Source organism: Catharus ustulatus, chromosome 7, assembly GCF_009819885.2.
Source record: "Catharus ustulatus isolate bCatUst1 chromosome 7, bCatUst1.pri.v2, whole genome shotgun sequence".
Taxonomy (NCBI): Eukaryota; Metazoa; Chordata; class Aves; order Passeriformes; family Turdidae; genus Catharus; species Catharus ustulatus.
The window spans coordinates 2,507,139-2,533,881 of NC_046227.1; the positions used below are offsets into that span (position 1 = coordinate 2,507,139).

Consider the following 26,743-nt stretch of genomic DNA (forward strand, 5'->3'; position numbering starts at 1 on the left):
ACTTGGCTGGTCAGACCCTGGCCACAGAGCCACGGGTGTGATGACTGCGGGTCAGTGATGCCCAGTGGTGAAGCTGGGTGGACAAAGGGGATGCAGAGGCTGCTGCTGATCCTGAAATAAATGCACTGCTCCAGCTTACATGGAAACCCTGAGCCCAGTCTGGCAGCAGAAGCCACAAGAAACACAAGCCCGCAGAAACAAGGGATTGCTTTAAATCTGTATTAAAATAGGAGCAACCCTGGGGTAGAGAGAAGCCTGCTGAGCCCGGGGTGGGGATTTCCCTGCCCAAAGCCCAAGGTGGGGCAGGTTCTCCTCTCTTCAGCCCTTTCCCTGCCTTTGCTGCACATCTGGGGCAGTGCCCCTGTGTCCCACACTGCTCCTGCCACCTCTCCCCTTCACTGGCTGTGCTCAGGCACTGGAGCTGGGCACTGCATGGGGTGCAGCTCTGTCCCAGGGCAAAGCCAGCCCCACATGGGGGACAGACAGAGACCTTCCCCCTGCCCACACCCCACTGGTGATGGTGTCTTCACAATCCTGCCAACACAGAGACATCCCTGTTTTGGGACGACTCCAGTCCCGCTTTTGGCTGTTTGGACACCAGCTGACCCTCCAAGCTGGCTCCTCCAGTGTCACATCCAGCAGAATAAACATCAGAAATCTTTAAAATCCATTTAAAATGGGGTTGGGGAAGCAGGGGTGGGGATTTAGAGCCTTCATGGGCAGAGAACAAGCCCCTTTTTGGTAGCCCTTGTGCCCCAGCATATTGCCTTCCTCTCGTCTCTATTTCGTGTTCTGCTTTCTCTAAAGCGGGGGGGGGGGGGGGGGGGGGGATGTTTTTTTTGTTTGGGTTTTTTGTTTGTTTGGGTTTTTTGGGGTTTTTTGTTTGTTTGTTGGTTGGTTTGTTTTGTTTTTTGTTTGTTTGGGGGGGTTTTGTTTTGTTTATTTTTCGTGGAGAGTGGAAGGGAAAAGGGTGCTGGTATCAGTGTAAATCCCTGCAGCGTTCAGGGCAGCAGCACACACCGAGCTCGGCATGGGCACTGGGATGGAGAAAGGAGCAGAAAACTTCCCCTTGTCCGAAATAACCCTGAGCCGAGGACGGGGGATGAACACGTTCCCAAACTACCTCCCTCAGCCAGCGTAAGATAAACGCTGGTCCCCTCTGAGTCATGAAAATCCATCCCTGTGCTGATTTGATGAGAGGGCACAGCGGGGAGGGGAGATGCCCCGGCTCGGTCCCCGCCGGGCTCGCCTGTGACATCAGCACGGCACCGGCCATAAAGCAGCGGCCGGAGGGGACCCGGGTCCACGCAGTCGCCACCTGGCTCAGCGGGACGGCAGCCGGGCAGCTCAGCTCGCCTCGCCTCGGTAAGTGCAGCCCCGCTTTTCTCTCGCCCAGGTGATGCTCTTGCTGCTGGGTGATTCCCGAGCTCTGCTTCGCCTCCGTGTGTCTGTCCTGGCGTCTGTCCAGCCGGCTGCGGGGAAGGGGGACGTTCCAAAAGTTGGTGGCTACAGCAAACCTGAGCTCCCGGGAGCCCGCTCTGTGTCCTGCTCAGCACGCTGCGAACTTTTCCGCGGCAGAAGTGGCTGGAAATGGAGCTGCCGCAGCAGCCCCGCCGTGTCCTGCCTCGCCCAGCTCTCCTTGCCCTGCTCCCTCGTTTCGGGGCTGCAGAGACCCAGCCCACCAGCAGCCCGCCCTGCACAGTCCTGCTCGGCCCCTCCGTGCCCTGAAGTGGGGCACAGGCGGTGCCAGGCTATCATTTAACAGCCGTGGGCAGGGGTGGGTGCTAAGGGTGCAGAGGTGGTCATGATCCATGCATCCATCCATCCATCCATCCCCGCTTTGTGCTTCTGCAGCCTCTGCTTGGTGCAGCCAGCCCTGCGTTTCGGTGGTGGGGTCCCACAGGTTTACTGGGGATCCCAGAGAAGATCAGGCCTGACCTAAGGCACCAGGCTAGGATCAAAACCTATTTTAATGACCATGAGGTGCAGCTCATGTTTGGAGGTGACATTTTCCCCAGAGGTGTCAGCCCCAGCAAAACCCTGGCTTTGCTGCCGGCCCAGGGATGCTGTGATGGGAACACAGCAGCCAAATCCTTTTTTTCCTGCAGTCACATCAGAGTCCTCAGCAGGGCTCAGGAGACTTCACAGCCTGAAGGAGATTTCATTGCTGCCTGAAAGTGCTGGGGATGAAGCTGGGGCTCACCTGCCTGCTGTGGCTGCTGCTGCTCTGCCTGACCCTGCCCGCAACCCACGGCCGCGTTCTCCAGCGCTCCATGGAAATCAGGAGTAAGGAGAACATGAGTAAGGGACTGTCCCCAGCCAACCCCCTGGCTCCAGCCCCTCTGCACCCCCTCAGCTGCACTTGGGGGGTGAGGGTGTGCTGCCACTGGGCAGGAGCATTGAAACAGCTTTTACAACAGCTTTTATCCTCCTAATTCCCCTTCCCTTCTCCCCTGGTGCTCACCATCCCCTCACTGGGCGCAATGCCCTGTCCCCTTCCATGCTCTCCAACCTCATTATGGATTCTTGGTTTTCCCTCTAGACCCGGACATCGACCCCTCGTGGTACACGGGCCGCGGGATCCGGCCCGTGGGGAGGTTTGGGAGGAGACAAGCCCTGCCTGGGAGCACCCAGCAGCGGGGCTGTGCAGCCCCACACCCCGACCCTCCCCGGCTGGAGCTGAACCCCTAAACTGGAGCTGACAATAAAATCCCTTCTCCTCTCAGCCCTGTGTCCCAGCCTCTCTGTTCCAAAAGGCAGCGTGGGGGGTGTGTCCCCCAAATACACCCTTTATTATCAGCCTGGGTGTAAAACCACTGGGATCTTTGGGCAATTAAAACCTCTCTTTTCAGATGGAAAGGGAAATGGAAGAGGTGACAGCTGGGGGTGGGGGATGTCACCAGTCAGGGTTGGTGGCAGTGTTCCTGTCAGGCTGTGCTTTTCTCTGGTAATGGAAAATCGGTGGAAGAAACCCCTGTGTTCTGTCTCCCAGCTGAAGATGATGCCAAAAGGAGGCCCTGTGTAGCCAGGCTGGGCTCTGCACTGGCTTTCAGAGAGAGAAGGTGCTCAGGCTGAGCTGTCCCCGCAGCTCAAAGTCCCCCCTGCTGTGTCACTGCCCCTCATGGAGGTTGAGGAGAAGCTCCACTTTGCTCTGCTCCACCAGCTGGCTCTTCAGTTATAGGTGGGATCACAGCCTTGCTGTGCCTTCTTAAGGCAAAACCCAGGTGCACCACGTAAAATGAATATATATAATGTCCAGGCAGGGGGGACTGAAACTCTGCAGAGATGTGAAGGGGGAGGTTCTGGCTTTTGGGCAAACCTGCACTGTGTTCCAAAGTGGGTCTGTGGTACTACAAGATGGACCAAGCAGCCATGTCTTGCAAGGAAACCAGCTCTGCTCAAGTGATCCCAGGATCAGCTGAGCCTCCTGCAGCAGCTCCTGACTGGCAGCTGGGGCTTAACTCCAAAACAGGCTGGAATCAAATCAAAACCATTAATATCGTAGGTTGTGAATTTAATGCATCAAAGCATCTGCCACTGTGAGCTATGACCAGAAGGTGGAGATGTTTAGGAAGAAACTTGATGCCAGAAGCCTCCTTGGATGTAGGTGAGGAGATTGGTGCATCTCCTTTCACAGGGGGAATTTCCTGGCAGAGGGAAATCCCTTCTGGCTGTGCCTTGTTCTCCAGGACACCTCCTTCCCCTGGTGAAAAGCTTAGGCTGATGTCCCCCATTTATCCTGGTTAGGAGTTCCATCAGGAGAGCCCTGAGGAGCAGCAGCACACAGAGCAGGTGGCAAATGCTCCTGCACCCGGGCTAAAGATCCCCAGACAAACCAAGCCCCTGGAGTGCTGCCCCATGTCACCCCTGCCACCCTGCTGTGCCCAGGGAGGGCAGGGAAGCACAGACCCAGGGATTGCCTCAAATCTGGCTGATGGCCAGGAGTTCCACCTGAACAGGAGGCAGAACTGCTTCCCTGGGCAGTGACCAGAGTGGGTGTGGAGTCTCGCTCCCTGGGGATATTCCAGAGCCCTCTAGACACAGTCCTGTGCTCTGTGCTCTGGCATAAACCCGCTGGAGCAGGGAGGTTGGACCAGATGACCCTTTGTGGTCATGAGGGGAGCAGCAGGGATCCCATACACTCCGATTTCTGATGGTGAGGAGAGTGAGCAGGGTTCCTCAAACACCTGCCTCCAGTTCAGGCAGTGAGAGCACCGAGCAGAGACCCCCCAAACACCCCCCAGTTTTGGGAGGTGATGGGGGCGAGGATGAATCACACATGCACTCTGATTTTGGGTGTGAGGGCAGCCGAGCAGGGTCGCACACACACCCTGATTTTGGGCGTGATGGCAGCGAGCACGGATCCCCAAAACACATCCTGATTCTGGGTGTGAGAGCAGTAAGCACAGACCCCCAAACACAGCCCGGTTTTTGGCGGTGAGGGCTGCAAGCAGGCACCCACAGCCTGGTTTTGGGCTGGTGATGGCAGCAAGCAGAAAACCCCAAGCAGAGCCCGGTTTAGGATGTGAGAGTAGAGACACCCAAACACAGCCTGGTTTCGGGTGTGAGGGCAGTGAGCAGAAAACCCCAAACACAGCCTGGTTTTGGGTGTGAGGGCAGGGATCACAAACACAGCACTATCTACCCCGGGGCTCAGGGCAGGGATCACACACACAGCACCATCTATCCCGGGGGTCAGGGCAGCCATCGCACCGCACCCCAGCCCGGTTTCGGGTGTCAGGGCAGCGATCCCCAAACACAGCACTATCCCGGGGGTCACGGCAGGATCACAAACACAGCACCATCCATCCCGAGGGTCAGGACAGCCATCCCACCCCAGCCCGGTTTCCCCTCAGCGCGGGGGGCGGCGGCGCATGCGCGGGCCGGGGGGCGGTGCCGGCCGCGCCGGCGGAGGCGGCGGAGGCAGCGGGAGGGTCGCGCTCGCTCGGGGCCGGCGGGCAGCGGGTCCGGCTTCGGCTGCGCTCCGCACCGGGCCGGGCCGGGCCGGTGGCGACCGCCCCGCCATGGGGACGCCGGGCGCTGGGCGTAAGCGGCTGCCCAACCGGGAGCGCTTGACGGCGGAGGACGATGCGCTCAACCGGATCGCCCGCGAGGTGAGCGGCGGGAGGCGGCATCGCCCCTTCTCCCTTCTCCATCCTCCTCCCCTCGCCTTCCCCCCGGGCTCTCCCGAGCGCCGCGCAGGCGCCCCCGGCCCGGCGGCGGCTCAAGGGCGACTGGAAAGGCTCCTTGAGCGCGGCTGTGCCTCCATGCCCGGCACTCCGTGAGGGAAGGGCTCGGCCCCGCTCCAGCCCTCCCGTGAGGGGCGTCCATCGCAGCCGCTGCTCTGAGAGCCGCTGGGCTGGTGTAACCACTGAGAACAGGCCGCTCGGGTGGGCTGTGCATGCGGGCAAATCATAGAACGGCAGCGTGGCTCGGTTGGACGGCATCCCAAAAATCATCTCGCTCCGAGCTCCCTGCCGTGAAACACCTTCCGCTAGAGCAGGCTGCTCCGAGCCCTGTCCGAGCTGGCCTGGAACACTTCCAGGGATGGGTGAGAGGAATGAGAACCAGGATGCTGCAAGGTGATGCTGGCGTGGGCATGAGTGAACCTCCAACTTGGAAACTGCTTTTTGTGTTGCTGCCCACCCAATGCTGCATCGTGCTCAGTGTGACTGCAGCCTTCTAAACCAGCTGGTGGCTGCTGCTTCCTGCCTCCTTATTCCTCTTATGCAGGCTTAAATTGGTTCGGTGGTAACCAAGAGAATGTGAATTTGTTGTTTTACATTTGTTGTTTTTTGTTGTTTTACGTTTACTAAATCTGCCAAAGTGCGTTCTCCATCCTTGCTGTGGCAGTCCTGCAGTGAGGGAAAGGGGGATAAGCAGCCCTGGGATTGTTCTCCAGTAAGAAGCCTGTGAGGAAGATGGAGAGGGATCTGCGTGGTCACCACGGTTTTCCGCCTGCCCTGGCAGCGTGTGCAGCATGACAGCCCTTCCCTCTCAGGTTTATCCCCTCACACGCCAAAAAACACCCTAAAAATAAGCTCAGACTGTGAAAAGCCAGGTTCACTTTCCTGGCAGATTTTAAAAGGTTTAATAAAAGACAATGAGAGACAAACAATGAAGCAAAAGATTATAATGGTGGGTGCTTGGCATTCTAGGAGTGTTTTGGAGACACCCCTTAAATTCACCAGCCCGTTGCATATTCATAGACCCATCATACATTTTCAAACTTTTCTACAAATTTTCCATATTCCGGGAAGTGTTTTACATGGCCATGCCTTGAGTCTGCCTTTCTACAGCATGCATGTTTCTTGGCTGTGGTTTGAATTTATTTTTTATATCAATCTTATTTTGTGCTGTGGTCTTTAATTTTTATAGATGGTTGCTGCTGGTAACTGGTGTGTTTCTAGTAGGTATTTTTACTGAGTGTTATTTAATTAAGCAGGCAGTTCACTTACTACAGACATTTCATCAGCCTATGTTACTCCTACCAAAACTATATCTTAGAAACCCTTTCAACACCACATATACAGCATCCACCCTAATATTTGTGAAAAACCAATACCATATTATGTATTTATAGCAAGAGGGACCCCGTTCCCAGCTGTATCCCACAGCATGCCAGCTCCCAGGGGTGTCCCTGACACCTTCCTTTCCATGAGTTGGGGTCAGCAACAGCCACTCCATTTCTGTGGAGCTGGGGTCAGAAACTCTTGTGGAGAATGTGATGCTCCGTCCACCACACTGCCATGCCTCAAAAACCCAGAGATTATTGCCCTGCAGACAGGGTGAGTGGTGCTACCTTTGGAGGGAGCACAGACAGGTTTTTTTCTCCTCTTCCAGCCAAGGTGAGCTCCCACAGTGGACTCATGATTGAGTAAAGGATGCTAAGGGTGAGCAAGGCGCAGGGCACAGTGACACCACATATTGGCTTTGGCCCCGTTCTGGCTCGGTGATTGCTCCCAAGGATGGGCTGTGAGCCCTGTGATGGGGTGGGTGGGGTGAGGAGAGCACTGGCTCTGTCCCTGCCACCTCCAGGCTTCCTGTGGCTTCCTACACGCTGACATGGACAGGATAAAAAAAAAAAACAACAACCCTTTAGGGAAATACTCTCTTTATTATCAGCCTGGGTGTAAAACCACTGGGATCATTGCTTTGGGCAATTAAACCCTCCTTTTTCAGATGGAAAGGGAGATGGAAGAGGTGACAGCTGGGGGGATGTCACCAGTCAGGGTTGGTGGCAGTGTTCCTGTCAGGCTGTGCTTTTCTCTGGCAATGGAAAATCGGTGGAAGAAACCCTTGTGTTCTGTCTCCCAGCTGGAGATGATGCTAAAGGAGGCCCTGTGTAGCCAGGCTGGGCTCTGCACTGGCTTTCAGAGAGAGAAGGTGCTCAGGCTGAGCTGTCCCTGCAGCTCGGAGTCCCCCCTGCTGTGTCACTGCCCCTCACGGAAGTTGAGTCCAGCCCTGCTGGGCACAGAGTCCTCAGCTCCAGCAGCACCTCGGCCTTGCCCCGCTGCCCTTCAGGTCCACGGTCGACCTCCCACGTGGGGATGGCTTGGATGCCTTCTCTTTTTCCCTCCTCAGGAGCTCGTGGACTAGGAGGAAGCACAAGGCAAAGAAGGGCTCTTTTGTCCTGCCAGTGGCTGGGGTGCAGTGGCCACCCCATGTCCTGCCCGGGGGACCCTCCCGCAGTTCCCTGAACAGCTGAGCTGGGGACACCACTGCACATAGACTGGATACCAGTGCAAAATAAAATTGTGGTTCTGGGAGGAGGCCTGAAAGCCCTGTCTGACACTGGAATATCTTGGGATGGATCTGTCCATCCTTCTGCCTAATGGGGTGGCACTGGCTGGGAGGAACATCCCAGTGACAAGTAGGAGCAGTGAAGGGGCTGAGCCTTTCAGGGGCTTGGGACCGTGGTTCACCTACCTCTGCTCTCACCTAGAGCCATCCCATAACTCACCCACAGCCATGAAGACATCAGTTACTTGATAGTTGGATTTTGCAGATGTCTCCATGAACAGGAGGCCTTTTGTTTGTGCAAACTCTTCTGCCTCCTAAATGGAAACAAGCAGAGTTACTGCCCTGCCCGCTCTAGGGCTGCTTGTTCAGTTTTATGGTGGAATTCATGGGGGGTCAATTGGTGTACAGACTTTGGAGGTGTCTGAAAACCCCTTAAATTCTTGGCTTTCCTTGGAATTTTTCCTTGGATGTATCCTGGTGCTTTCTGTGAGGGGTGATGCGGAACCCCAGGCACTCACCTCACTGGTGACCTCTCTCTCATCAGCAAGGTCTGTCTTGTTGCCCACCAGAGCAATGACAATTTCATCAGGAAGGAATCTCTTCTCCAGCTCCTCCAGCCACATCTTTGCTCTGCTCAGTGTTTCCTGGAGAGATGGAGACAAAACCACCCGGTGATCTGGTTTTGATTTAATCCCTTTGTCTCAGACCAAAGAGGGTGGGGAGGTTTTGATTGCCCCTCTCAGGGAAACACCAGGCCTCAAACACATTTAGGGATAAATCACCCCTGGATGGGATTGAAGGCAGCAGAAATCAGCCCTGGGTGTGGCCTGGTCCTGCCTTACCTTGTTAGCAATGTCATAAACGAGGAGGGCAGCGTGGGCATCCCGGTAGTAGAGGTGGCAGACACTGTGGTACTTCTCCTGGCCTGCTGTGTCCCAGATCTCCATCTTGACCGTGGCCTCCTCCAGGTCGAGTGTCTGTGTGAAGAAGGAGCCTGCAGGCAAGGTGCAGGGGGTGTGTTCACTTGGAGCAAGAGCAGGGAGCTCAGATCCCCTGCCCTGAGGCCAAACCCACCCTGAAGGTCATTAATGCACACAATCCACGGGGGACTTCTTGTGACCACTAGGGCTGGGCTGAGGTGGCCCTTCCTGGCAGCAGATCTGGTGGATGACACCAGGTTTGATGTTGGATAACTCTGCCCCAGATAGGGAGACCTCACTGAGCTGTGGACTGGAGTATCCATGGGAAGGGCTCTTGCTGAGGGGATTTTCCAGCCTTTCCTCCAGGGAGCAGATGGACAAGCCAGGGACAAGGCAGAGGGACAAGAGGAGAAGCTCCACTTTGCTCTGCTCCACCAGCTGGCTCTTCAGTTACAGGTGGGATCACAGCCTCTGTGCCTGCTGTGCTTTCTCAAGGCAAAACCCAGGTGCACCACGTAAAATGAACATATATAATGTCCAGGTGCTGTAGGACCTAGACGGGGGATTGAAACCAGGTGATCTTTCATACAAACCATTCTAATAGAATATTCTTAGGCACCCTCCTGGGGTGCCTGAGTAGCTGGGAAGGCAGCACAACATGCAAAGACCAGATGGGCTGCACAGTTTACTCATTTTGCTGCTCACCTGCCTCTAAAAAGCAGCACAAAGCTGGATTTGTGTGATGTGGACGTGGCTTTGTGGCCTGGTGCTGAGGAAATGGGCAGCAGAGATGTCAAGGGGGAGGTTCTGGCTTTTGGGCAAACCTGCTCTGTGTTCCAAAGTGGTTCTGTGCTACTGCAAGATGCACCAAGCAGCTCTCCTGCATCCCACCCCGCTGCAGGGAAGTGCATCAGGCCTGTGCAGAGCCCCTCACTCACATCCCACGGTTGGCAGCAGCTCCCTGAAGTCGTTCCTCACGTGTCTGTAGGCCAGGCTGGACTTGCCCACGGACATGCTGCCCAGCAGCACCACCTTGTACATGTAGGAGGGACGAGGCCCCTCGGGGGAGGTGCCTGATGTCACCGTCTGTGCCATGTCCTGCAGGGAAAACAGGTCTGCTCAAGTGATCCCAGGATCAGCTGAGCCTCCTGCAGCAGCTCCTGACTGGCAGCTGGGGCTTAACTCCAAAACAGGCTGGAATCAAACAAAACCATTAATATCGTAGGTTGTGAATTTAATGCATCAAAGCATCTGCCACTGTGAGCTATGACCAGAAGGTGGAGATGTTTAGGAAGAAACTTGATGCCAGAAGCCTCCTTGGATGTAGGTGAGGAGATTGGTGCATCTCCTTTCGCAGGGGGAATTTCCTGGCAGAGGGAAATCCCTTCTGGCTGTGCCTTGTTCTCCAGGACACCTCCTTCCCCTGGTGAAAAGCTTAGGCTGATGTCCCCCATTTATCCTGGTTAGGAGTTGCATGAGGAGAGCTCTGAGGAGCCTGGCCCGAGCAGCCCTGAGGAGCAGCAGCACACAGAGCAGGTGGCAAATGCTCCTGCACCCGGGCTAAAGATCCCCAGACAAACCAAGCCCCTGGAGTGCTGCCCCCATGTCACCCCTGCCACCCTGCTGTGCCCAGGGAGGGCAGGGAAGCACAGACCCAGGGATTGCCTCAAACCTGGCTGGAAGAGAGAGAGCTGCTGCAGAGCCCTGGCTGTTTCCTGGTCCTGGGAGCCCTCTGGGTAAAACAAGTGTCCCCTCCTTCCGGCCCTGAGCCAGGGAAGTGCCACTGCCCCGCTGCTGGTGGGAGCTGCCAGTGCAGGGCTGCAAACAGCACTCTGCCTTGCTTTGTCCTGATTCCTCCTCGCAGCGCTCCTCCTCCAAAAATATGCAGCTCGTTTGGACATTGCTAGCAGTTAAAAGGAGAGGGGAAAGTCCACGGGGTGTTGGGTGGAGCAGGATGCCAGGGTGAACTCTGCTGGAGTGGGGCATTTCCCTCCACGTGGAAGCAAGGGATCTGCAAGATTTCTAATGAAGAATTGGTGCCATTTCGACTTGGGCCTCAGGAATTTGGCTGTGGAACTTGGTGAGCAAGAAGTGCCTTTACAGAGACACCTACAGCAGCACCAGCAGTGGAGCTCCCTGCTCTCTGCAGTTCCCTGCCCTGACAAAAGCCCCTTGTTCCTGTGAGCTGCTCATCCCACGTGTCTCCTTTCTTTTGCCTGTTCTGTCTCTGCAATCTGGCAGGCTCCAGACCTTTAATTCTTCATTAAGGCTGTCATCAAGAGTGTTCCTTGGCTGAACCCAGGTCTGTATCTTTAGATCCAAGTAATTTTTCTGCTGGGTGAGACAGGCTTTAATCCCCTTAAAAAACACAGGTAACATCATCTCCCCCAGCTCATACAGCCCTGTGATGAAGAGCAGGATCACAGTTTGTGCAGAACATCTAGTTAGTCATATTTTTCTAGCAGGAAAAAGATAAGCCCTGTGGTACAGCATACATGTGCTCCTTAGGGTATTGATTGCATACATTTGCCTCTTTGTAGGCTGGAAACAAGACTGCCATTCATTCTGGGCAGTTATTGTCAGTGATAAGCCATAAAACTCCCTAAGGAAGCAGGAGGCTGCTTGAAAACTACTCAGGGTTGTCTGTATTAAACACAGTTTCCCATAATGTCCCTCTGCTGCTCTCTGTTCAACCTTAGAAAGATGAGTTGATGCTGGAACAAAACTTGCCTGAGATTTACTACAAGGAGTTTTGCCAAAGCTCAAAACTTGAAAACTTGAAACAACTTTTTCCCCATGTTAAGAGGCAGAGGGTGAGTCTCCCCACCTGAGGAGGATGGCAAGGAAGTAAAACAAGTGACTTTGCTCTGATTCAGTAGAAAACAGGATTTAAGGGGAAATGGTGGGGGCTTTGTCCTCTTTTTTTTGTTGGAAAAGGAGAGTAGGAAGTAAAGCCCTGCACTTGCTGGGTTAGGGATTATGTGAATAGCATCCAGATATCTACTGTCATCAGTTTGGAGAGCAGCCTGGGCAACAGCTGAGGTGGTGCAGGTCCTCTCCTTTGTGCCAAGAGGCGGGGGAAGCTCAACCTACTCAGATCCAAAATAAAATCAATAAAATAAAACAAAAAATAAACCAATTTCTCTTCAATCAGCTGCAAAAACCCTGCTGGTGGATTTAGTCTCCAGGTACAGTTTAATATTTTGTGCCAGCTGTGTGTAGCAGCAGATATTAGGGGCAGGCTTGCTTGATCCTACACTTGTCTTCAAGTGTGAGTTCCCAAACAGCCACAACAACAATAATTTCTCATTTCCTGATGGAAGATTAAACAGGAGATTGTGTTCAGCATCTTTAGCCTGAGCTGGAGGGATCCTGGTGTATTTATTGTCAGGGGGATAAGCCTTTTATTTCCAAAGGAAAGCTGTAATAAAAGAAAAGCCATGCATACCTTTGGGGATAGAGTCACTGAGTAGTCCTATTTAAAACCCTACTTAGCTTCCTGGGAAATTGATGTTGTTTAAGGGTAATGATGTCTAACAGGTGTCTAAGCTTTTTTGGGTCCTAATACCATTAAAGCCATTTGCTGAGTTTCTGCAGGGGTGCAAGAGTGAACCAGAAGAGAAATTACTAAGCACCTCAGAAAAATTTCAGGAGTTCAACACTTAGCTGTGTAAGTCTGCAGTATTTAACCCTGCAGGTTTTGGACACGATATTTCAGGTTATTTCAGATTTAGATACTTAACTTCCCCCCTTCCCCCCGCCCCAAGATAGCTGTCATGCACCTACCTCCCCAGTTAACTTCTAGCGTTCAGCACAAAGCTCTCCTCTGCTTTTGGGAGCCTCCTCCCACTTGCTTAAGCTCTGGCTTAAATGAGAGTGTGACCACTCAGAAAGTTCCCTTAAGGCAGGGTTACCAGGGGATACAAAAATCCCAACTGCAGACACGATGTGTAAGTATTAGATTTACACAGTGATGATTTCTCAAAACAAGGCGAAAGGGAAGGGAATAAGGATCATTAACCTTAGTGCCGCAGGGAAGTAAGGCAGCAATGAAGGGACCGCCCTGGCTGTGCGAAACCGAGAGCTCTGCTGAGACTTTCACAGCAGCGCTGGGAGGATGAGGGTAGGGCAGAGAGCTCCCTAAACCCTCTTCTCTTGGGCAGGCAGTCACTGAGGAGCGTGCCACCCTCCGTGCCTTGGATGTGAGGCTGCTCCGTGAGGATGGGAGCATTTCCAGAGCTTGCCTGGCAAAGGCGCCTCGGAGGGAGCTGGGGGCCTGCCCGGTGGGGAATTCCTGAGCGGAGGATGCCTTTACCTTCCCGAAGGCTTGCTGTCCTGCCAGGCTTGCAGTCCGTGTGTCAGGGGTGACGGGATGCCGGCCCCATGCGTGTGTCCCAGCCTCTCCGTGCCGGGAGCAACGAAAAGCGAAAGCGGTGTCAAAGGTGGGGGAGGCAGCCGGAGAGCAGCGAACTTTAGACCTGACACCAGGTCTAAGGTCTGGCAGCCAGGCAAGACGGCACAAGGCTGTTGTCACAGTGGCCATGCCCCCAGCATCCCTCCCTCCATCCCTCCCTGCCCATTCCCAGCTGGGGTCTGGCGGTGGATGCGTGGGCGGACAGACAGATGGATGAATGGGTGGGTGGGACTTTTCCCCCCGCCCCCAAAAAATCCCAATGCTTTTCGGATCCTAGAGCAGCCCAGCTACCAAGGAAATGGGGGTAAACCCCCTCAAGGTTTGAGGATTAGGGAGGGTAGGGTGTGGTGGCATATCTGTCCTCTCTGGATTTTTGTAACATGGCAATTTCTGCTGACGAACATTAGACCTGGCTTTGGTCTTGTGCCAGGTGCAGGCTCAGGTATCCCTGATGGCATGGGATTGCAAAGGGGATTTGTTTTGTGGGGGAAGATGTGCCCACTTGTCTGGCAAAATGCTTCTGCTGCAAAACAGCTGCTCCTGAGTTTGGGAGGTACAAAGTGAACAAAACCTGAGCATTTTACTGCCTGTTAATTAAGGTAATAGCTGGTTACCCCAGGCAGCTGGGGCTCAGTGTTTTGAAGAAGGCTGTTTAATACCTTGAGAGAGAAATCACAGCATGTTCTATGGCATTGAGATAATGGGTCTGGAGCGAGAATGGGAAGATCTGATAATTAATAGAATTATGATAATTCTATGTTTCTGTCACTCCTCTTGTCATAGTCAGTGTCTTTCCTTCAAGTAAGATATCCGAACATGAAACAGATTCAACAAAATCTAGTCCTAATGGCTAGAGGGAACAGGGTGAAAAGCAGAAGTCCTAAAAGAAAGCTTAAAAACAATATAATCCTAGTTTTGAAATGAAAAATGTGTCTTGTGACTTCCAAGGCCTAAGCACTGCAGTTCAATTACTTCCTATTTCCATGGGAAGCCATGTGCAGTTTACCTTCCCAGGTCCTTCCCATGAGCTCTGCAGAGGCTGAAGCTGGATTTGGGGATCCTTTGAACACAGTTCCTAAAAACTCTGTGACTATACATAGTTTTTCCAGCCTAGAAGCAGTTTAATGTGCTCCCACTCCTTTCTTATAACTTGTTTATTAACTTCTTATAACTTGTTTACCAAGGAGCTGACTTAAAGCCTTATTTTTTTTTTTCTAGGGCTTTGGATTACTCGGTCCTTCAGTGTGAGTCTCTGTGACCCTGTGCACAGTTGCACTGGTACAGCAAAGAGGTAGGAAGATGTTGCAGGATTTTGGAAGGGCTGAGTGTGGATACCTTGTGCTGGGGTTGCTGCAGCAGGAATCCTTGTCCACAGCAATGATTTTACCTGCTGGTTTGGACCTACAGGCTCTGGTAGCATCATGCACCTAAACTAGGCATCTAATTTTCAGTAAGAAAAAAGGCTGGGAGGCTTTGAAGCCTTATGAATGATGGCTTTGTCACTGCTTAGAGAAACTTCATTCCCAGTTTGTGCTGCCCTCTTATTTTCATACCTGCAGATGTCACATCTCAAAGGCCTTTGTGAAGGGCTTTTATAAAGTAAGGTGGTGGGGATGAGGTGCCCAAAAATGTGCCATGGCCTGACTGGTTCCCAGAGCCCAGGGAGTGTGTTCCTTGTGTGATGTGGGCTGGGACAGCCTCCCCTGGAAGGCTCCTGGTGAGCCAGGCCCCACTAGAGGGCACAGCTCATCTACCGTTGAAGAGAGCGAGGATGCTGCTGCCCAGTATCATTTCTGAACTGGACAGCCAAACAGACTCCAGTGTGTGAGAGATGGACTGGGTTCTCCTGCCAGAAGTGTGCATGGACAGCCAAGCTTCTCTTGTTCTTTGTTCTCCACACAACAGGAATGTGAACATCTCTGATAAACGCTGCTGCAGTGCCAGGGAGCCAGATGTTTTCCCCATGTATCTGTCTGCTTGCCTGCTTCTTGTGAGGGAAAAAATCCAGGATGCTGAGGATCAGATCTGCTTCAATGGTAAGTGGTTTGTAAATAGAGATTGTGGCTGCATTGAAACTGGATGGGTCCTGCACAAACCTAGGGATGCACCTTGCTGTGCTTGTGCAGTGAAGGGTTCTTCACTTGAAAGAATTTAACTGTTTAAACTGGGTTGGTTTCCCAAGGTTTAGGGACTGCATTTCATTTTACAGTCGACTGATCTAATTACCTCATGAGAATTTGGAGGATGGGTCTGGCCACAGGAGTGGTGTGGATCAAATGCACCTGCAGCCCCCTTGTAGACCTGTCCCCACTGCTCCATCTCTGCCTTTTTATTTGATTTTTAACTGTGAAAGAAGGTCTGACATGTCAGTGGTGCACGAGAATTCCAGAGGAGGCCAAAATAAAACTTCTAGGCTAAGCATGCAAGAATAATTCCAATAATCTTGTATTTCTGACTCTGCTTGCTGCTTAACTTTGGGCAGGATGCCTCTCCCTCCTCCTTTCTCTGAGTTAAAGGAGGCACAAGCACACAGATCTTTGTGGGGCAGTTTAGAAACTCCTTTTCAGTGGTTGTGTAGCACTTGGTTCTCCCTGACTGGGACTGTTATGAGGAAGCATCGATAGGGGCACTGTAAATCCTCCCTTGCTTTAGGAAGAGTGGTTGTGTGGGAAAGGCAGCAGAGTCTGGCAACAAAGGCACAACCCTGAGCTGGAAACTTAGACTGATACCTCAGCTTTGCACTGGTTTGTTGTCTGCCTGTGGGAAGAGTTTTTTTTTTCTCCCCTGGCTTGTTTCTTGGGCTCGTTCATACGGATTCCATGTGGTCCCTGGTGTGCCCTGCACAGGCAGCCCAGCTGAGGAGGTCTGATCCCTATCAAGGCTCCCACACTGTTGAAATGATGCTTGGACTTTGTATTGCTCTGAATTTATGCTCATCTTCAGCATTTTTAGTCCTCTGAGGTCCCTGAATACCACAAAATTGTTCCTGATGGGTCAGTTTGTATCTGAAACCTCCTCATTTCTTATTTTTTCAAGAAAAAACAGCTGAAACCATGGTCAGCAAAACAAATTCAAAATAATCGATCCATCCAGAAGTCACAACAAATTATATTCTCAAAACTATTTGCCATACTTGTCCTGTTAAACATGCCATCCCTTCTTTGCATGCTGGTTTTCATACAAAACGTGGCTAAGGAGTTAAATCACAGAATGGAAATGCTTGAAGTGACCTGGTCTTTGCTGTTGCTCCTTTTCTGTGTGTAATGATGAAGTAATGAAAACCCAGGGCATTCCACTGGTGATCATACAGGAAAGATCTGTCACCACTGCCATGGAGCATTAAAAGATCGTTTTGTTTTGAGAGGAGCAAGGGTTGTGCCTTTGCTAATGAAAATTAAAAAAAAAAAAAAAGAAAAGAAAAAAGAAAAAAAATCATTGTTACAGTGATAAAAAGTTAAGACATATTTTAAGTTGTGATGGTGAACAGATCATTTACACTGTGGCTCAAAACTGTGAGCCTACCCTGAACTGCTTCAGGCCTCTAAAATGCTTGTCTTCCTGTATTAATTATTAACGTTGCTAAAACACTCCAGAGATTGGCCTGGAAACATTAAACAAGCTTAATATTAATAGCTCCCAGATGATAAGTGATGGTGAACATTAGCATGTGTTAAAGACCGAGGAGGGAAAATAACTACTGACTACAATAAACATTTGAAGTCTGGTGGCATTAGATTACAAAAAGAATACAAGTGTGAACCACAAGAAAGGCTTTCCTACAGCATTAGTGCCTGAAGAGACAGGTGAGATTGTTTTCACCTCTGAAATTACACTTGACAGGTCACAATAAATAGCCTTGAGGTGTGTGCTGGGGTTCTTGCCCTATGTCTAATAAGTAAAGTGCAGCTTGGAAAGTAAATGTGTGGCTTGCTGGAGTGAAGATGTCTGCATTGAACACTTTGCTTATCTCAAACTTCATGTTCTCTTTTCCCAGCAGACCTTGGCCAGGAGGATCCCCCTCCACGAGTCCAGCCCACCTTGCCAGGAGAGCTGGAGATGTCCGGCTGCAGGCTGGGTACCAAGCCAGCTCCCCTGGGCCATGGAAAGGAGGAGATGGTTCTGTGAAACAAGAGACATCGTTATCTAACAAAGCGCTGCTTTGGCAGCATTTTACATGATTAAAGCAGTTAAGCACTCTCTTCCACGTGCAGGGTCTGGTGTCTACCCTGAGCTCCATGTGCTGCTTTTTCACCAGTGGGGATATCACATTTGGGATGGACATTGACCTCTGAGGAAAACTTGTGGCAACTGGCCAGCTGGCCTCAGCTTTTAGTGTGGGATTGGCAGAGTGATCACACATGTTCCCTTGGGAAAGCAGGCTAAAAATGGCTGGAGGTGGTACCTTTCCAAGCAAAGGGCTACAGAGGAACTCCCTGACAGCCAAAAGTTGCTCAATAATCTCCCCCAGAAGCGCTTCATCTCTGTGCTTGCGTCAAATGTGACTGAAAATGTTTTGCCTGTGCATGGAAAGAGAAATATTTAAGCAATGCTGTCTAGCACAGACTTGAAAAGCTCGTGTGGGTGTGAATATGAGCTTATTTTCCCCAAAGTCCCACCCAGCTTTGAGGGTGCCTAGCCCAAAAAACTTCACAGGGCATTTTATGACAGGTTCTGTCTCTCCATGGCAGCCAGGCCTGTGGCCACAGCACAGTTTTGCTTTTTCAGGTCACGTCTAAATGTTTGGCTGATTTCCAGTTGGTTTTTAGTCTCAGGCACTGGGTATTACAGGCATGGTCTGTACAGGCACAAGAATAGAAATTATTTCATCAGTTTGAGCCTGAGTAATGTCATTTAAGGCCAGATGCTCCTGGAAGAGTTGTAAAGCAGGCATCTTGGGCAGAGGTGAAATGAGTCATCTGCTGCCAATAAACTTGGAAGGAACAGAGGTGCCTCGGGGGGGAGGTGGGGGACACCATTATCTGCTGTAACCTCGAGCAACTCCTTTTATAATTGAAAAAGGTATTAAAAATTATTTTGGGAATTTCTAATTAGTTGAGTTGAACCACTAATGCGCTCCGGATGTTTCAGAAACTTAACCTGGTAACTTCCCCAAAAGAGGCCACTCAGAGAAGTGTCTTTCCTGCCTTTCCCTTCTTCTCCACGGTCAGAGAGGATGAAAACCTCTGCAGAAATTGAAGTTGAGCAACAAAGGCGGTGCCTGTCAGCCCCTGGGGAGGTGCCTCCTCCTAACAGTGCCCAGACATCCATGGCTTAAGGCTGGAAACCCTGCAATAACTTGAGTAGCTGTCCTTAGGGAAAGGCACAGATAGGAAAGGCAGAAGGCAAGAGGAAGGAGAAGCAGAGACTTGGTGCCAGAGGCCATTTACTCCTGTCTCCAGCATCTTCCAGCATGATCCTTGACAAGTTGTTCAGCTGGCTGTTTAAATTGGTAGTTTCTAGATGCAAAATGTTTTGCTTTCTGTCCAGTTTGGGGTATTCCATGCTTTATCTACCTATTGATTTATTTATTTACTGTTTTTACAGCAGCTGAAACAAAAGGGTTCTGCAGCAACTCATTGTGCTCAGAGGGGGGAAAATTATTCTTCCGATTGTTGCTACAATGGGAGGGAAAACTAAACACTGGAGACTTTGACAATGCTTGCCTGACTGTTTTGGTTCTTTGTTGATGGAGAAGAGAGGAGCTGATTCCTTCACATTCCTACTGGGAAGGATCAGAGGGGTTTTAGTGCCGTAATAATTACCACTGAGGAAAGGCTCACAAGAAAATGTCAGAGCACAGTGCCTGCTGCAGGGTGGGATGGATGCACTGGGTCAGGATTCCCAGTGGGGCAGAGGGCAGGGAGACCACGCTGGGCAGGTGACTCAGCCCCACATGCCATTCATCAGCCACTCTGCATGGAAAACCAGGAATGCTGTGGATGCCAGAAAAATGTGTTATGATTTAAAATCAGATGCACCAGCTTAAACACGCTGTTTCATCTCAGATGTTTTGTCTCCATTTCCTCTCGTGTTTTGTTACCAGTATCATCTTTCACTTCCCAGTTTAGGCAAAGTCCTTTATTTCAGGAAACTATAATGACCTGCCTTCCTGCCCTGCTGCTGATTATCCCAGCAGGAATGTGAAATCCTTTAGCACCAGCATGGCTTTAGGTAAGCCAGGAATTGTTAGCTGCCACGGCTGGTTTGCTGCCCTTCTGTGTGGGTGGGCACAGAGAGGTGACAGGAGGTGGGGCAGGGATGCACAGCTTCAGATCATGAAACAGAACCATGAGACATCACATAGGTGATCTTCTGTCTGATGTCAAGTGGTTGGAACCATTCCCTGAGAGCAGGCCTGGTGATTTTTCACTTTGCTGTAGAATAGGTGAGTGGAAAACACCTCTCCCCTGACAAGAATGAAAGATGATTTGAAGCAGAGCACAGCTTTCAGTGCTTGAGAAGAGGGATGGTTTGCCTCTGATTTGTGCCTTGGAGGAATCTGGATAGATTTCCATGGGGACAGTAAACAGCACCACCTTCCCCTCTTCCACCCCAGCTGAGGGAGTTTTAACTGTGATGTGGTTTCCCAAAAGCTCTTCCAAAAGCATGTTCATATGGCATTTTACAGAACACTATGACTAATTACTGCAAGCACTTGGTCTTTTGCAAACAATTGGTTGTTTTTAAGCCGTGTGTTGTGGCTATGTTTTACTCCAGTCCAAGACAACTGGCGTTTAACAAAATCTGGAGGGCTTGATTGGAAAATGTGGCGCAGCTTAACGCTGCAACATTTGGGGTGGGAGTGGATGAGGCCACACAGCATGGAGCAGGAAAAACACAGGGAAACTTGTATCAAGGCCATGTGATTCCCCACTCCCGTGTCTCCGGGCTGTCAGTGGGGTGAGGACACCGGCACCATGGCAGCAGGAATGCTTTGATGTATTAATCCCGAAGTGATGGAGGGATAGCTCCTCAGCTGCTCCAGCTGATGTAATGCATTGTTTGCACCGAAGCCAGCCCGATTGTGTCTGGCTGAAGGGTTTACTGGTTCAGAATATGTTTTTGGACAGATGTAGAGGCTGAATTCCCAAATGAAATATGTGCATTGATCTCTGGCCTGGAGTGCAGGCAGAGGGGATGCAAGGCATCCCACAGTCTGGAAAAGGTTTTATGCCCACAGCACTTGAGGCAGGGAACAAGGAGTGCTTTTAGACTAGGTGGAAGAGACTAGGATGTCTTTTCTTCTGAAAATAGCACGGAGCTCTCTTAAAATGTAGCTTTTTTTACACATCAAGAGGAGAAGCCACAGAAGAAGTAGCCAAATTTGGAGCTCAGCAGTGCTGTGGCAGGCTGGGAATAGCAGATAGGGGCAGAGAGAGCAAACAACAGACCATGACCATCCGGCTTTGGGAGACAGCCTGGGATGTGTTTGGCTCCCCACAAGCCCAGCTGCTGTGGAGCTGGCTTCACTTTGCTCTGCTCAAATACTGAGCTGTGGCGTGTCTGCTGCTAATTAGATTAGGTCCACAGAGGCTGCCTTGAGCAGGTTCCCATTTTTGCCCAAGATGGGCTGTTTTCAGCGAGCTCGGTTGTGGTTGGTGCATTGCAGGTGAGCTCCCTTGCACATGTTGGTCTGGTTGAAGGTGTGCCCTCCTAGCAGGAACATCCATGGGACAAGGACAACCTCTCTGGGGTCACTGAGTGTCAGCTGGCATGGAGAGCCATGTCCCAGATTTCCTGGCAGGGTGAAAAGCCTGCAGTGTTTGGACTAGTGTTTGCTAATGCAGACAGACTCTCAGGCTTGACATGCCCAGCTACTCACAACCTCTTTTGGGATGTATGTTCAGAAATTTGGCAAGAAATCTCTCGTATGCTTTTGTGTGCTGACTTGGCTTTAAGCTTTACATAGCATCATCCCCATCCCACTTACCTCCAAAGGACTTTGTAGAGGAGAGATGCAGTTTGAACAGACAAGCCAACCCCTTCTCATCTCAGTAAAGTCCTCCTGCTTATCCTAGGAGCTTTTTTCTCCACAGCTATTCAAGTTTGATTTCTTTCTAATATGGAAAAGCAGACTTGCAGGCTCCATTTTAGGTAAGGTCATGCAAATGGTTGTGCAATGACACTTTCCTGAAGTGCTCTCAATGTTAAATGCAATGTTTTGGTGTTTCTGCTGTGATGGTGGCACCCAACCAACCCACAGCCAGTTTATGAGCCCAGAACTTCCTCCTTCTCCCTTATTAACAGTTGGTTAATCATGAATTTAGCTTTGGCATGGTATTGGCTGTCTGCTTGATTTCACTCCACTTGTTTCTCAAGTCCTTAACCTCTCATATGACTTTACCCTCCTTTTTTTGGTGACACTTTAACACTGTGCCATCAGCTTATTTCATTAGCGCTGTCCTACTTGTGCCAGGGTGCAGATGAAAATACTAAATGAAATCAGCCCTGAGGTTAACCTTTGAAAAACTCCCTCCAAGGGAAGATTCTTCCTCAACCGTAGAAGCGATCCAGCCTTGAGCTCCCCAAAGTGGCATCCTTAGTGACCTGTGAAAAATTTACGAATTAAAAACTATCTCTGGTGGTTTGCCAAGGTGATTAGAGGAGGCCAGAACTCATTGAGAGGTTTTGGCAAGATGAAGCCAACTGATAAGCCTTCTTCAAAAAAAACCCACCACTTTGTTGTTGGTAAAAGCGACCAAGGTCTGCTGCTGTTGTGGGATTTTGTTTCTCCAGTCCTCCTAAAGCTTGGCTTGGAAGCCCACAGTATTTTCCTTGGCCAACCCAAACCCATGAATCTCTTTTTTGGACCAACTGGGAAGACACTAATCAGTTCTGGCTTTGCTGTGTGACTCCAAACCCCAGGCTAGACATGACAAAGCTAAGCAAGGCTCCCAAAGGGCCAGAGCTCTGCTGATGCAAATAATGACCCTGCTGACTTGAAGAGATGGAATAACAGCAAGGAATTTCATCCAGGCAAAATACACATGGACACCACCAGTCTCCTGAGCCCTGTCTTGACACTGCTCAGATGTGGCAACACACCTGAAAGCTTTTCCCAGCAGGTCTGATTTGCTGGAGTGGATCACCTTGGGCTCCTTAGGAAGTTTAATAAAGTACAAGCCCTTTAGTGCTTTTTTATTTTCCTGCAGAATTTCATGCCAGCACATACTTGTCTGTGATGTAATTTTTTTCCATTAATAAATCCGCAGACCCTGCTGGATACCACTGCTGTTATGTTTGCAAAATATTGCAATGCTAATGGAGCCCTGCTCATCTCACGTATCCTGACAATCTCAAATATTGGCCTCCTCAGTGTAGATTTTTCCAAGGTCTTTAAAGCATTCCACTGTCCTTGGACTAATGGACATCTTGTTAAAGCTGTCAGGCTTCATTTCTGGCTTGGCAGATGCTGTGACCTTACAGTGGAGAGGAGAGGTGCCCTTGTGTTTGCTTTTAACACCCTCACTCAGCCACTGCATTCCCCTATCCCAGGGCTTGCCTCTAATAGAAATTTAATCTCATTTTCCTGCACAGGACACAAAAATCATCCATTTCATTGTGTAAAAGAAGTTTGTCAAGCACACCACGACTGGTTTTAACACCTGAATGCTTGTTCTGATTCTCTGCAGTGAGGTTTTACAAGAGGGTTTAGTTCAGGAGGGAAAATTGTCTCTTTTAGGGAGGGCTCTGCACAGAAAAGCCTCCTTGCACACAGGATACTGGAGAGTGAGGGGTGTATTTTGCACTTAAAATAGAACCCTTTAAAACTGGCATGGAATACTCAGTGTTGTCCGACTGTCATTCATCACAGTCATGCCTTTCAGACAAAACGAGCCTCGCCTTCGCGTTGCTTGTTAAAATAAGGAATGCCAGTGTTTCATTTTCACTCACTGCGCTCCACAGAGCAGCCAAAACCAACGTGGTTTGAACCATTATTTCAAATTTATCTGGACAAATTATCTATGTATAGTATTTTTATTACAAGATGGCTTATTTTGTCTATATTCAAAGAAAAAAAAATTACTATGCATGTCTGGAACGCAGGAAAAGAGAAGGATTTCTTACACTGCAGAGCACATTCAGTGAGTGATTTGAAATGACTGCAGTCACCCACCAGCGTGTTCTCTTCCAATTTCTCTGCTTTATTCTTTAAATTCTTCCTTCCCTCCTCCATCTTTCTTTTCCCCTTCCATTGTATTTCTTTTCTCTATTTCTTCTTCCCTTCTTCCTTTCTCCTCTGCTCTCTTTCTTTCTTCTCCCCCTTTCCCATCTTTCCCCTGGATTTCCTTTTCTCTGATTCTTTCCTCTCCCTTTCTCCCACCCATTTCTTTCCTCCTTCCTCTGTATTTCTCTTCCGCTCTCATCCCCTCTCTTCCCCTTTTGCCCCTCACCAGATTTATATTTCCCCTCTATTTCTTCCTTCCCTTTGTCCCCTCAATAATTGGTTTTTGAACAAAAAAATCCTGCCTAGCCCAAGGCTCTGCAAGGCTTTCAGCCAGGCAGCACTGATGCAAATCCTACTGCACCCCTGAGCAGGGAAATTCCTTGCATGGATACGGTGATGCAGCTGCACAGGTGGCCAAAATCCCTGGGTAACAGGGACCTAAAAATAAGGCACTGCCCCGCCTCTTTAGCCAGAATTCCTCAAAGGGCAGGGGCAAATGCGAGGATAAGGGCTCAGGGAATGAGTTATGCAGAGCCTGAAAGGGTGGTAGTGCTAAGCCAGGGCTTGGGGAGGTGAAGAAGGGAAGCCTGAGGGATATTTAGGAAAACCAGACCCAGCAAAGCTTTGCCTTCAGGGTGAGAGCTCAGTTTAAAGCCCCTGTGCTGCCTTGCAAAGCAGGTCTTTTTTATTCCCCTTGTGTAGGGTCAGAGTAAACCTGACACCAAATCTGAGGGTGTGACGCACATTCTGCTGCCCAAGCAAGGTGAGGGACTCATCCATCTGCTTCTGCTGACAAAATAATCATTTGAGTCTTGCAAAGATAAACAGTCCCAGGTGCAAGGAGCAGCATCGATGCAGTATCACTACCCAGTCAGTCAGGATGACTCAGATCTCAGGTGTTGTACATGAAAACTGCCAATAACTATTTGGGAAGGTGTTGCCTTTTACTTCAAGTTTAAATCAATGGTAAAATTAAATCGTAAAGATTAAAAGCTGCTTCCTGGTCAGAATGGAATGGGCGGGTTTTGTTACACTTCTCTGTTTTTTGTAATAACGTGAGCTTGAGAGACTGTAATTCATACTTAGGGAATTAGTGTGAAAATTGAGGTGTAAGGGCTGTGACAGGAATCCCAGAAAATACATGTTCCTTGTCAATGTGAATTCATTAAGCACTGATGTACTTGACACCAAAATTAATCACGTCCACTTAATAGGAAATTCATTGTTGGAGAGACCCCACGGGGGTATAAAGCTGTGTGAAGTGTCAGGGCACCAAGAGTCGTGTTTCTGTCCTGCTCCCTCTCTATTTGTGGCAGAGGAACACTCCAGCTTTATGGCTGGAGAGGTTTCGATGCCCATGTCTATGATTTCTGGTGAATTTACTGTGTCCAGTTCTGAGCTCCTCAGGGCAAGAAGCTCCTGAAGGGGGTGCAGAGGAGGCTGCAGAGGTGATGAAGGGATTGGAGCATCTCTGAGGAGGAAAGGCTGAGGGAGCTGGGGCTGCTCAAGAGGAGACACAGCTGAGGGGACCTCTGTAATGTGTATAAATATCCAAAGGGAGGGTGCCAGAGCACGGAGCAGGCTCTGCTCCATGGGGCCCAGCAATGGGACACGAGGAACAGGCAGAAACTGATGGCCAGGAGTTCCACCTGAACAGGAGGCAGAACTGCTTCCCTGGGCAGTGACCAGACACAATCCTGCGCTCTGGCATAAACCCGCTGGAGCAGGGAGGTTGGACCAGATGATCCTTTGTGGTCATGAGGGGAGCAGCAGGGATCCCATACACTCCGATTTCTGATGGTGAGGAGAGTGAGCAGGGTTCTTCAAACACCTGCCTCCAGTTCAGACAGTGAGAGCAGCAAGCAGAGACCCCCCCAAACACCCCCCAGTTTTGGGACGTGATGGGGGCGAGGATGAATCACACATGCACTCTGATTTTGGGTGTGAGGGCAGCCGAGCAGGGTTCCACACACACCCTGATTTTGGGCGTGATGGCAGCGAGCACGGATCCCCAAAACACACCCTGATTTTGGGTGTGAGAGCAGGGAACCCCAAGCATAGCCCGGTTTTGGGTATGAGGACAGTGAGCAGAAAACCCCAAACACAGCCCGGTTTTGGCGGTGATGGCTGCAAGCAAGCACCCACAGCCCAGTTTTGGGTGTGAGGGAAGCGAGCACAAACCCTCTAACACAGCCCGGTTTTGGGTGTGAGGGCAGTGATCCCCAAACACAGCCCGGTTTTGGGGAGGTGATGGCAGCCAGCAGGAAGCCCCAAGCATAGCCCGGTTTTGGATGTGAGAGTAAAGACCCCCAAATACAGCCCGGTTTCGGAAGTGAGGGCAGCGATCCCCAAACACAGCACTATCCCGGGGCTCAGGGCAGGAATCACAAACACAGCACCATCTATCCTGGGGCTTAGGACAGCCATCGCACCGCACCCCCAGCCCGGTTTCCCCTCAGCGCGGGGGGCGGCGGCGCATGCGCGGGCCGGGGGGCGGTGCCGGCCGCGCCGGCGGAGGCGGCGGAGGCAGCGGGAGGGTCGCGCTCGCTCGGGGCGGGCGGGCAGCGGGTCCGGCTTCGGCTGCGCTCCGCACCGGGCCGGGCCGGGCCGGTGGCGACCGCCCCGCCATGGGGACGCCGGGCGCTGGGCGTAAGCGGCTGCCGAACCGGGAGCGCCTGACGGCGGAGGACGATGCGCTCAACCAGATCGCCCGCGAGGTGAGCGGCGGGAGGCGGCATCGCCCCTTCTCCCTTCTCCATCCTCCTCCCCTCGCCTTCCCCCCGGGCTCTCCCGAGCGCCGCGCAGGCGCCCCCGGCCCGGCGGCGGCTCAAGGGCGACTGGAAAGGCTCCTTGAGCGCGGCTGTGCCTCCGTGCCCGGCACTCCGTGAGGGAAGGGCTCGGCCCCGCTCCAGCCCTCCCGTGAGGGGCGTCCATCGCAGCCGCTGCTCTGAGAGCCGCTGGGCTGGTGTAACCACTGAGAACAGGCCGCTCGGGTGGGCTGTGCATGCGGGCAAATCATAGAACGGCAGCGTGGCTCGGTTGGACGGCATCCCAAAAATCATCTCGCTCCGAGCTCCCTGCCGTGAAACACCTTCCGCTAGAGCAGGCTGCTCCGAGCCCTGTCCGAGCTGGCCTGGAACACTTCCAGGGATGGGAGAGAGGAATGAGAACCAGGATGCTGCAAGGTGATGCTGGCGTGGGCATGAGTGAACCTCCAACTTGGAAACTGCTTTTTGTGTTGCTGCCCACCCAGTGCTGCATCGTGCTCATTGTGACTGCAGCCTTCTAAACCAGCTGGTGGCTGCTGCTTCCTGCCTCCTTATTCCTCTTATGCAGGCTTAAATTGGTTCGGTGGTAACCAAGAGAATGTGAATTTGTTTTTTACGTTTACTAAATCTGCCAAAGTGTGTTCTCCATCCTTGCTGTGGCAGTCCTGCAGTGAGGGAAAGGGGGATAAGCAGCCCTGGGATTGTTCTCCAGTAAGAAGCCTATGAGGAA

At 51.3% G+C, this 26,743-nt stretch overlaps 3 protein-coding genes and 1 long non-coding RNA gene across 19 annotated transcripts in view; 3 read left to right on the forward strand and 1 right to left on the reverse strand.

Moving 5' to 3' along the window:
- Positions 1 to 1,275: 1,275 nt before the first annotated feature.
- On the forward strand, positions 1,276 to 2,725 carry PRLH (prolactin releasing hormone). Its single transcript, XM_033064952.1, has 3 exons — positions 1,276 to 1,365; positions 2,109 to 2,301; positions 2,543 to 2,725. The coding sequence occupies exons 2-3, from the start codon at positions 2,187 to 2,189 to the stop codon at positions 2,689 to 2,691; spliced, it is 264 nt and encodes an 87-aa protein (XP_032920843.1). The 5' UTR covers positions 1,276 to 1,365; positions 2,109 to 2,186; the 3' UTR covers positions 2,692 to 2,725.
- A 2,283-nt stretch (positions 2,726 to 5,008) lies between these two features.
- Positions 5,009 to 17,276, forward strand: LOC116998833. Of its 2 annotated transcripts, none has more exons than XR_004418469.2 (4): positions 5,009 to 5,114; positions 14,296 to 14,368; positions 14,983 to 15,113; positions 17,072 to 17,276. It is a non-coding gene; the product is annotated as an uncharacterized LOC116998833 (long non-coding RNA). The 2 variants fall into 2 exon arrangements; XR_004418470.2 differs by having other exon boundaries at positions 17,075 to 17,276.
- Positions 5,585 to 9,851, reverse strand: RAB17 (RAB17, member RAS oncogene family). Its single transcript, XM_033064953.1, has 5 exons — positions 9,602 to 9,851; positions 8,586 to 8,737; positions 8,262 to 8,387; positions 7,964 to 8,057; positions 5,585 to 7,595 (listed from the first exon to the last, which is right to left on the reverse strand). Exons 1-5 carry the CDS (start codon positions 9,756 to 9,758, stop codon positions 7,483 to 7,485), a joined length of 642 nt encoding a protein of 213 aa, XP_032920844.1. The 5' UTR covers positions 9,759 to 9,851; the 3' UTR covers positions 5,585 to 7,482.
- Positions 17,277 to 25,818: 8,542 nt separating the features above from the next.
- LRRFIP1 (LRR binding FLII interacting protein 1) overlaps positions 25,819 to 26,743 on the forward strand; it is a 102,756-nt gene continuing 101,831 nt past the window's right edge. For 14 of the 15 annotated variants that reach the window (XM_033064096.1, XM_033064097.1, XM_033064082.1 and 11 more), the window contains exon 1: positions 25,819 to 25,962. In XM_033064096.1, coding sequence (XP_032919987.1) covers positions 25,873 to 25,962 — 90 coding nt within the window. In that variant the 5' untranslated portion in view covers positions 25,819 to 25,872. The remainder of the gene's footprint in view (positions 25,963 to 26,743) is intronic. The other variant, XM_042779429.1, reaches the window with a different exon arrangement.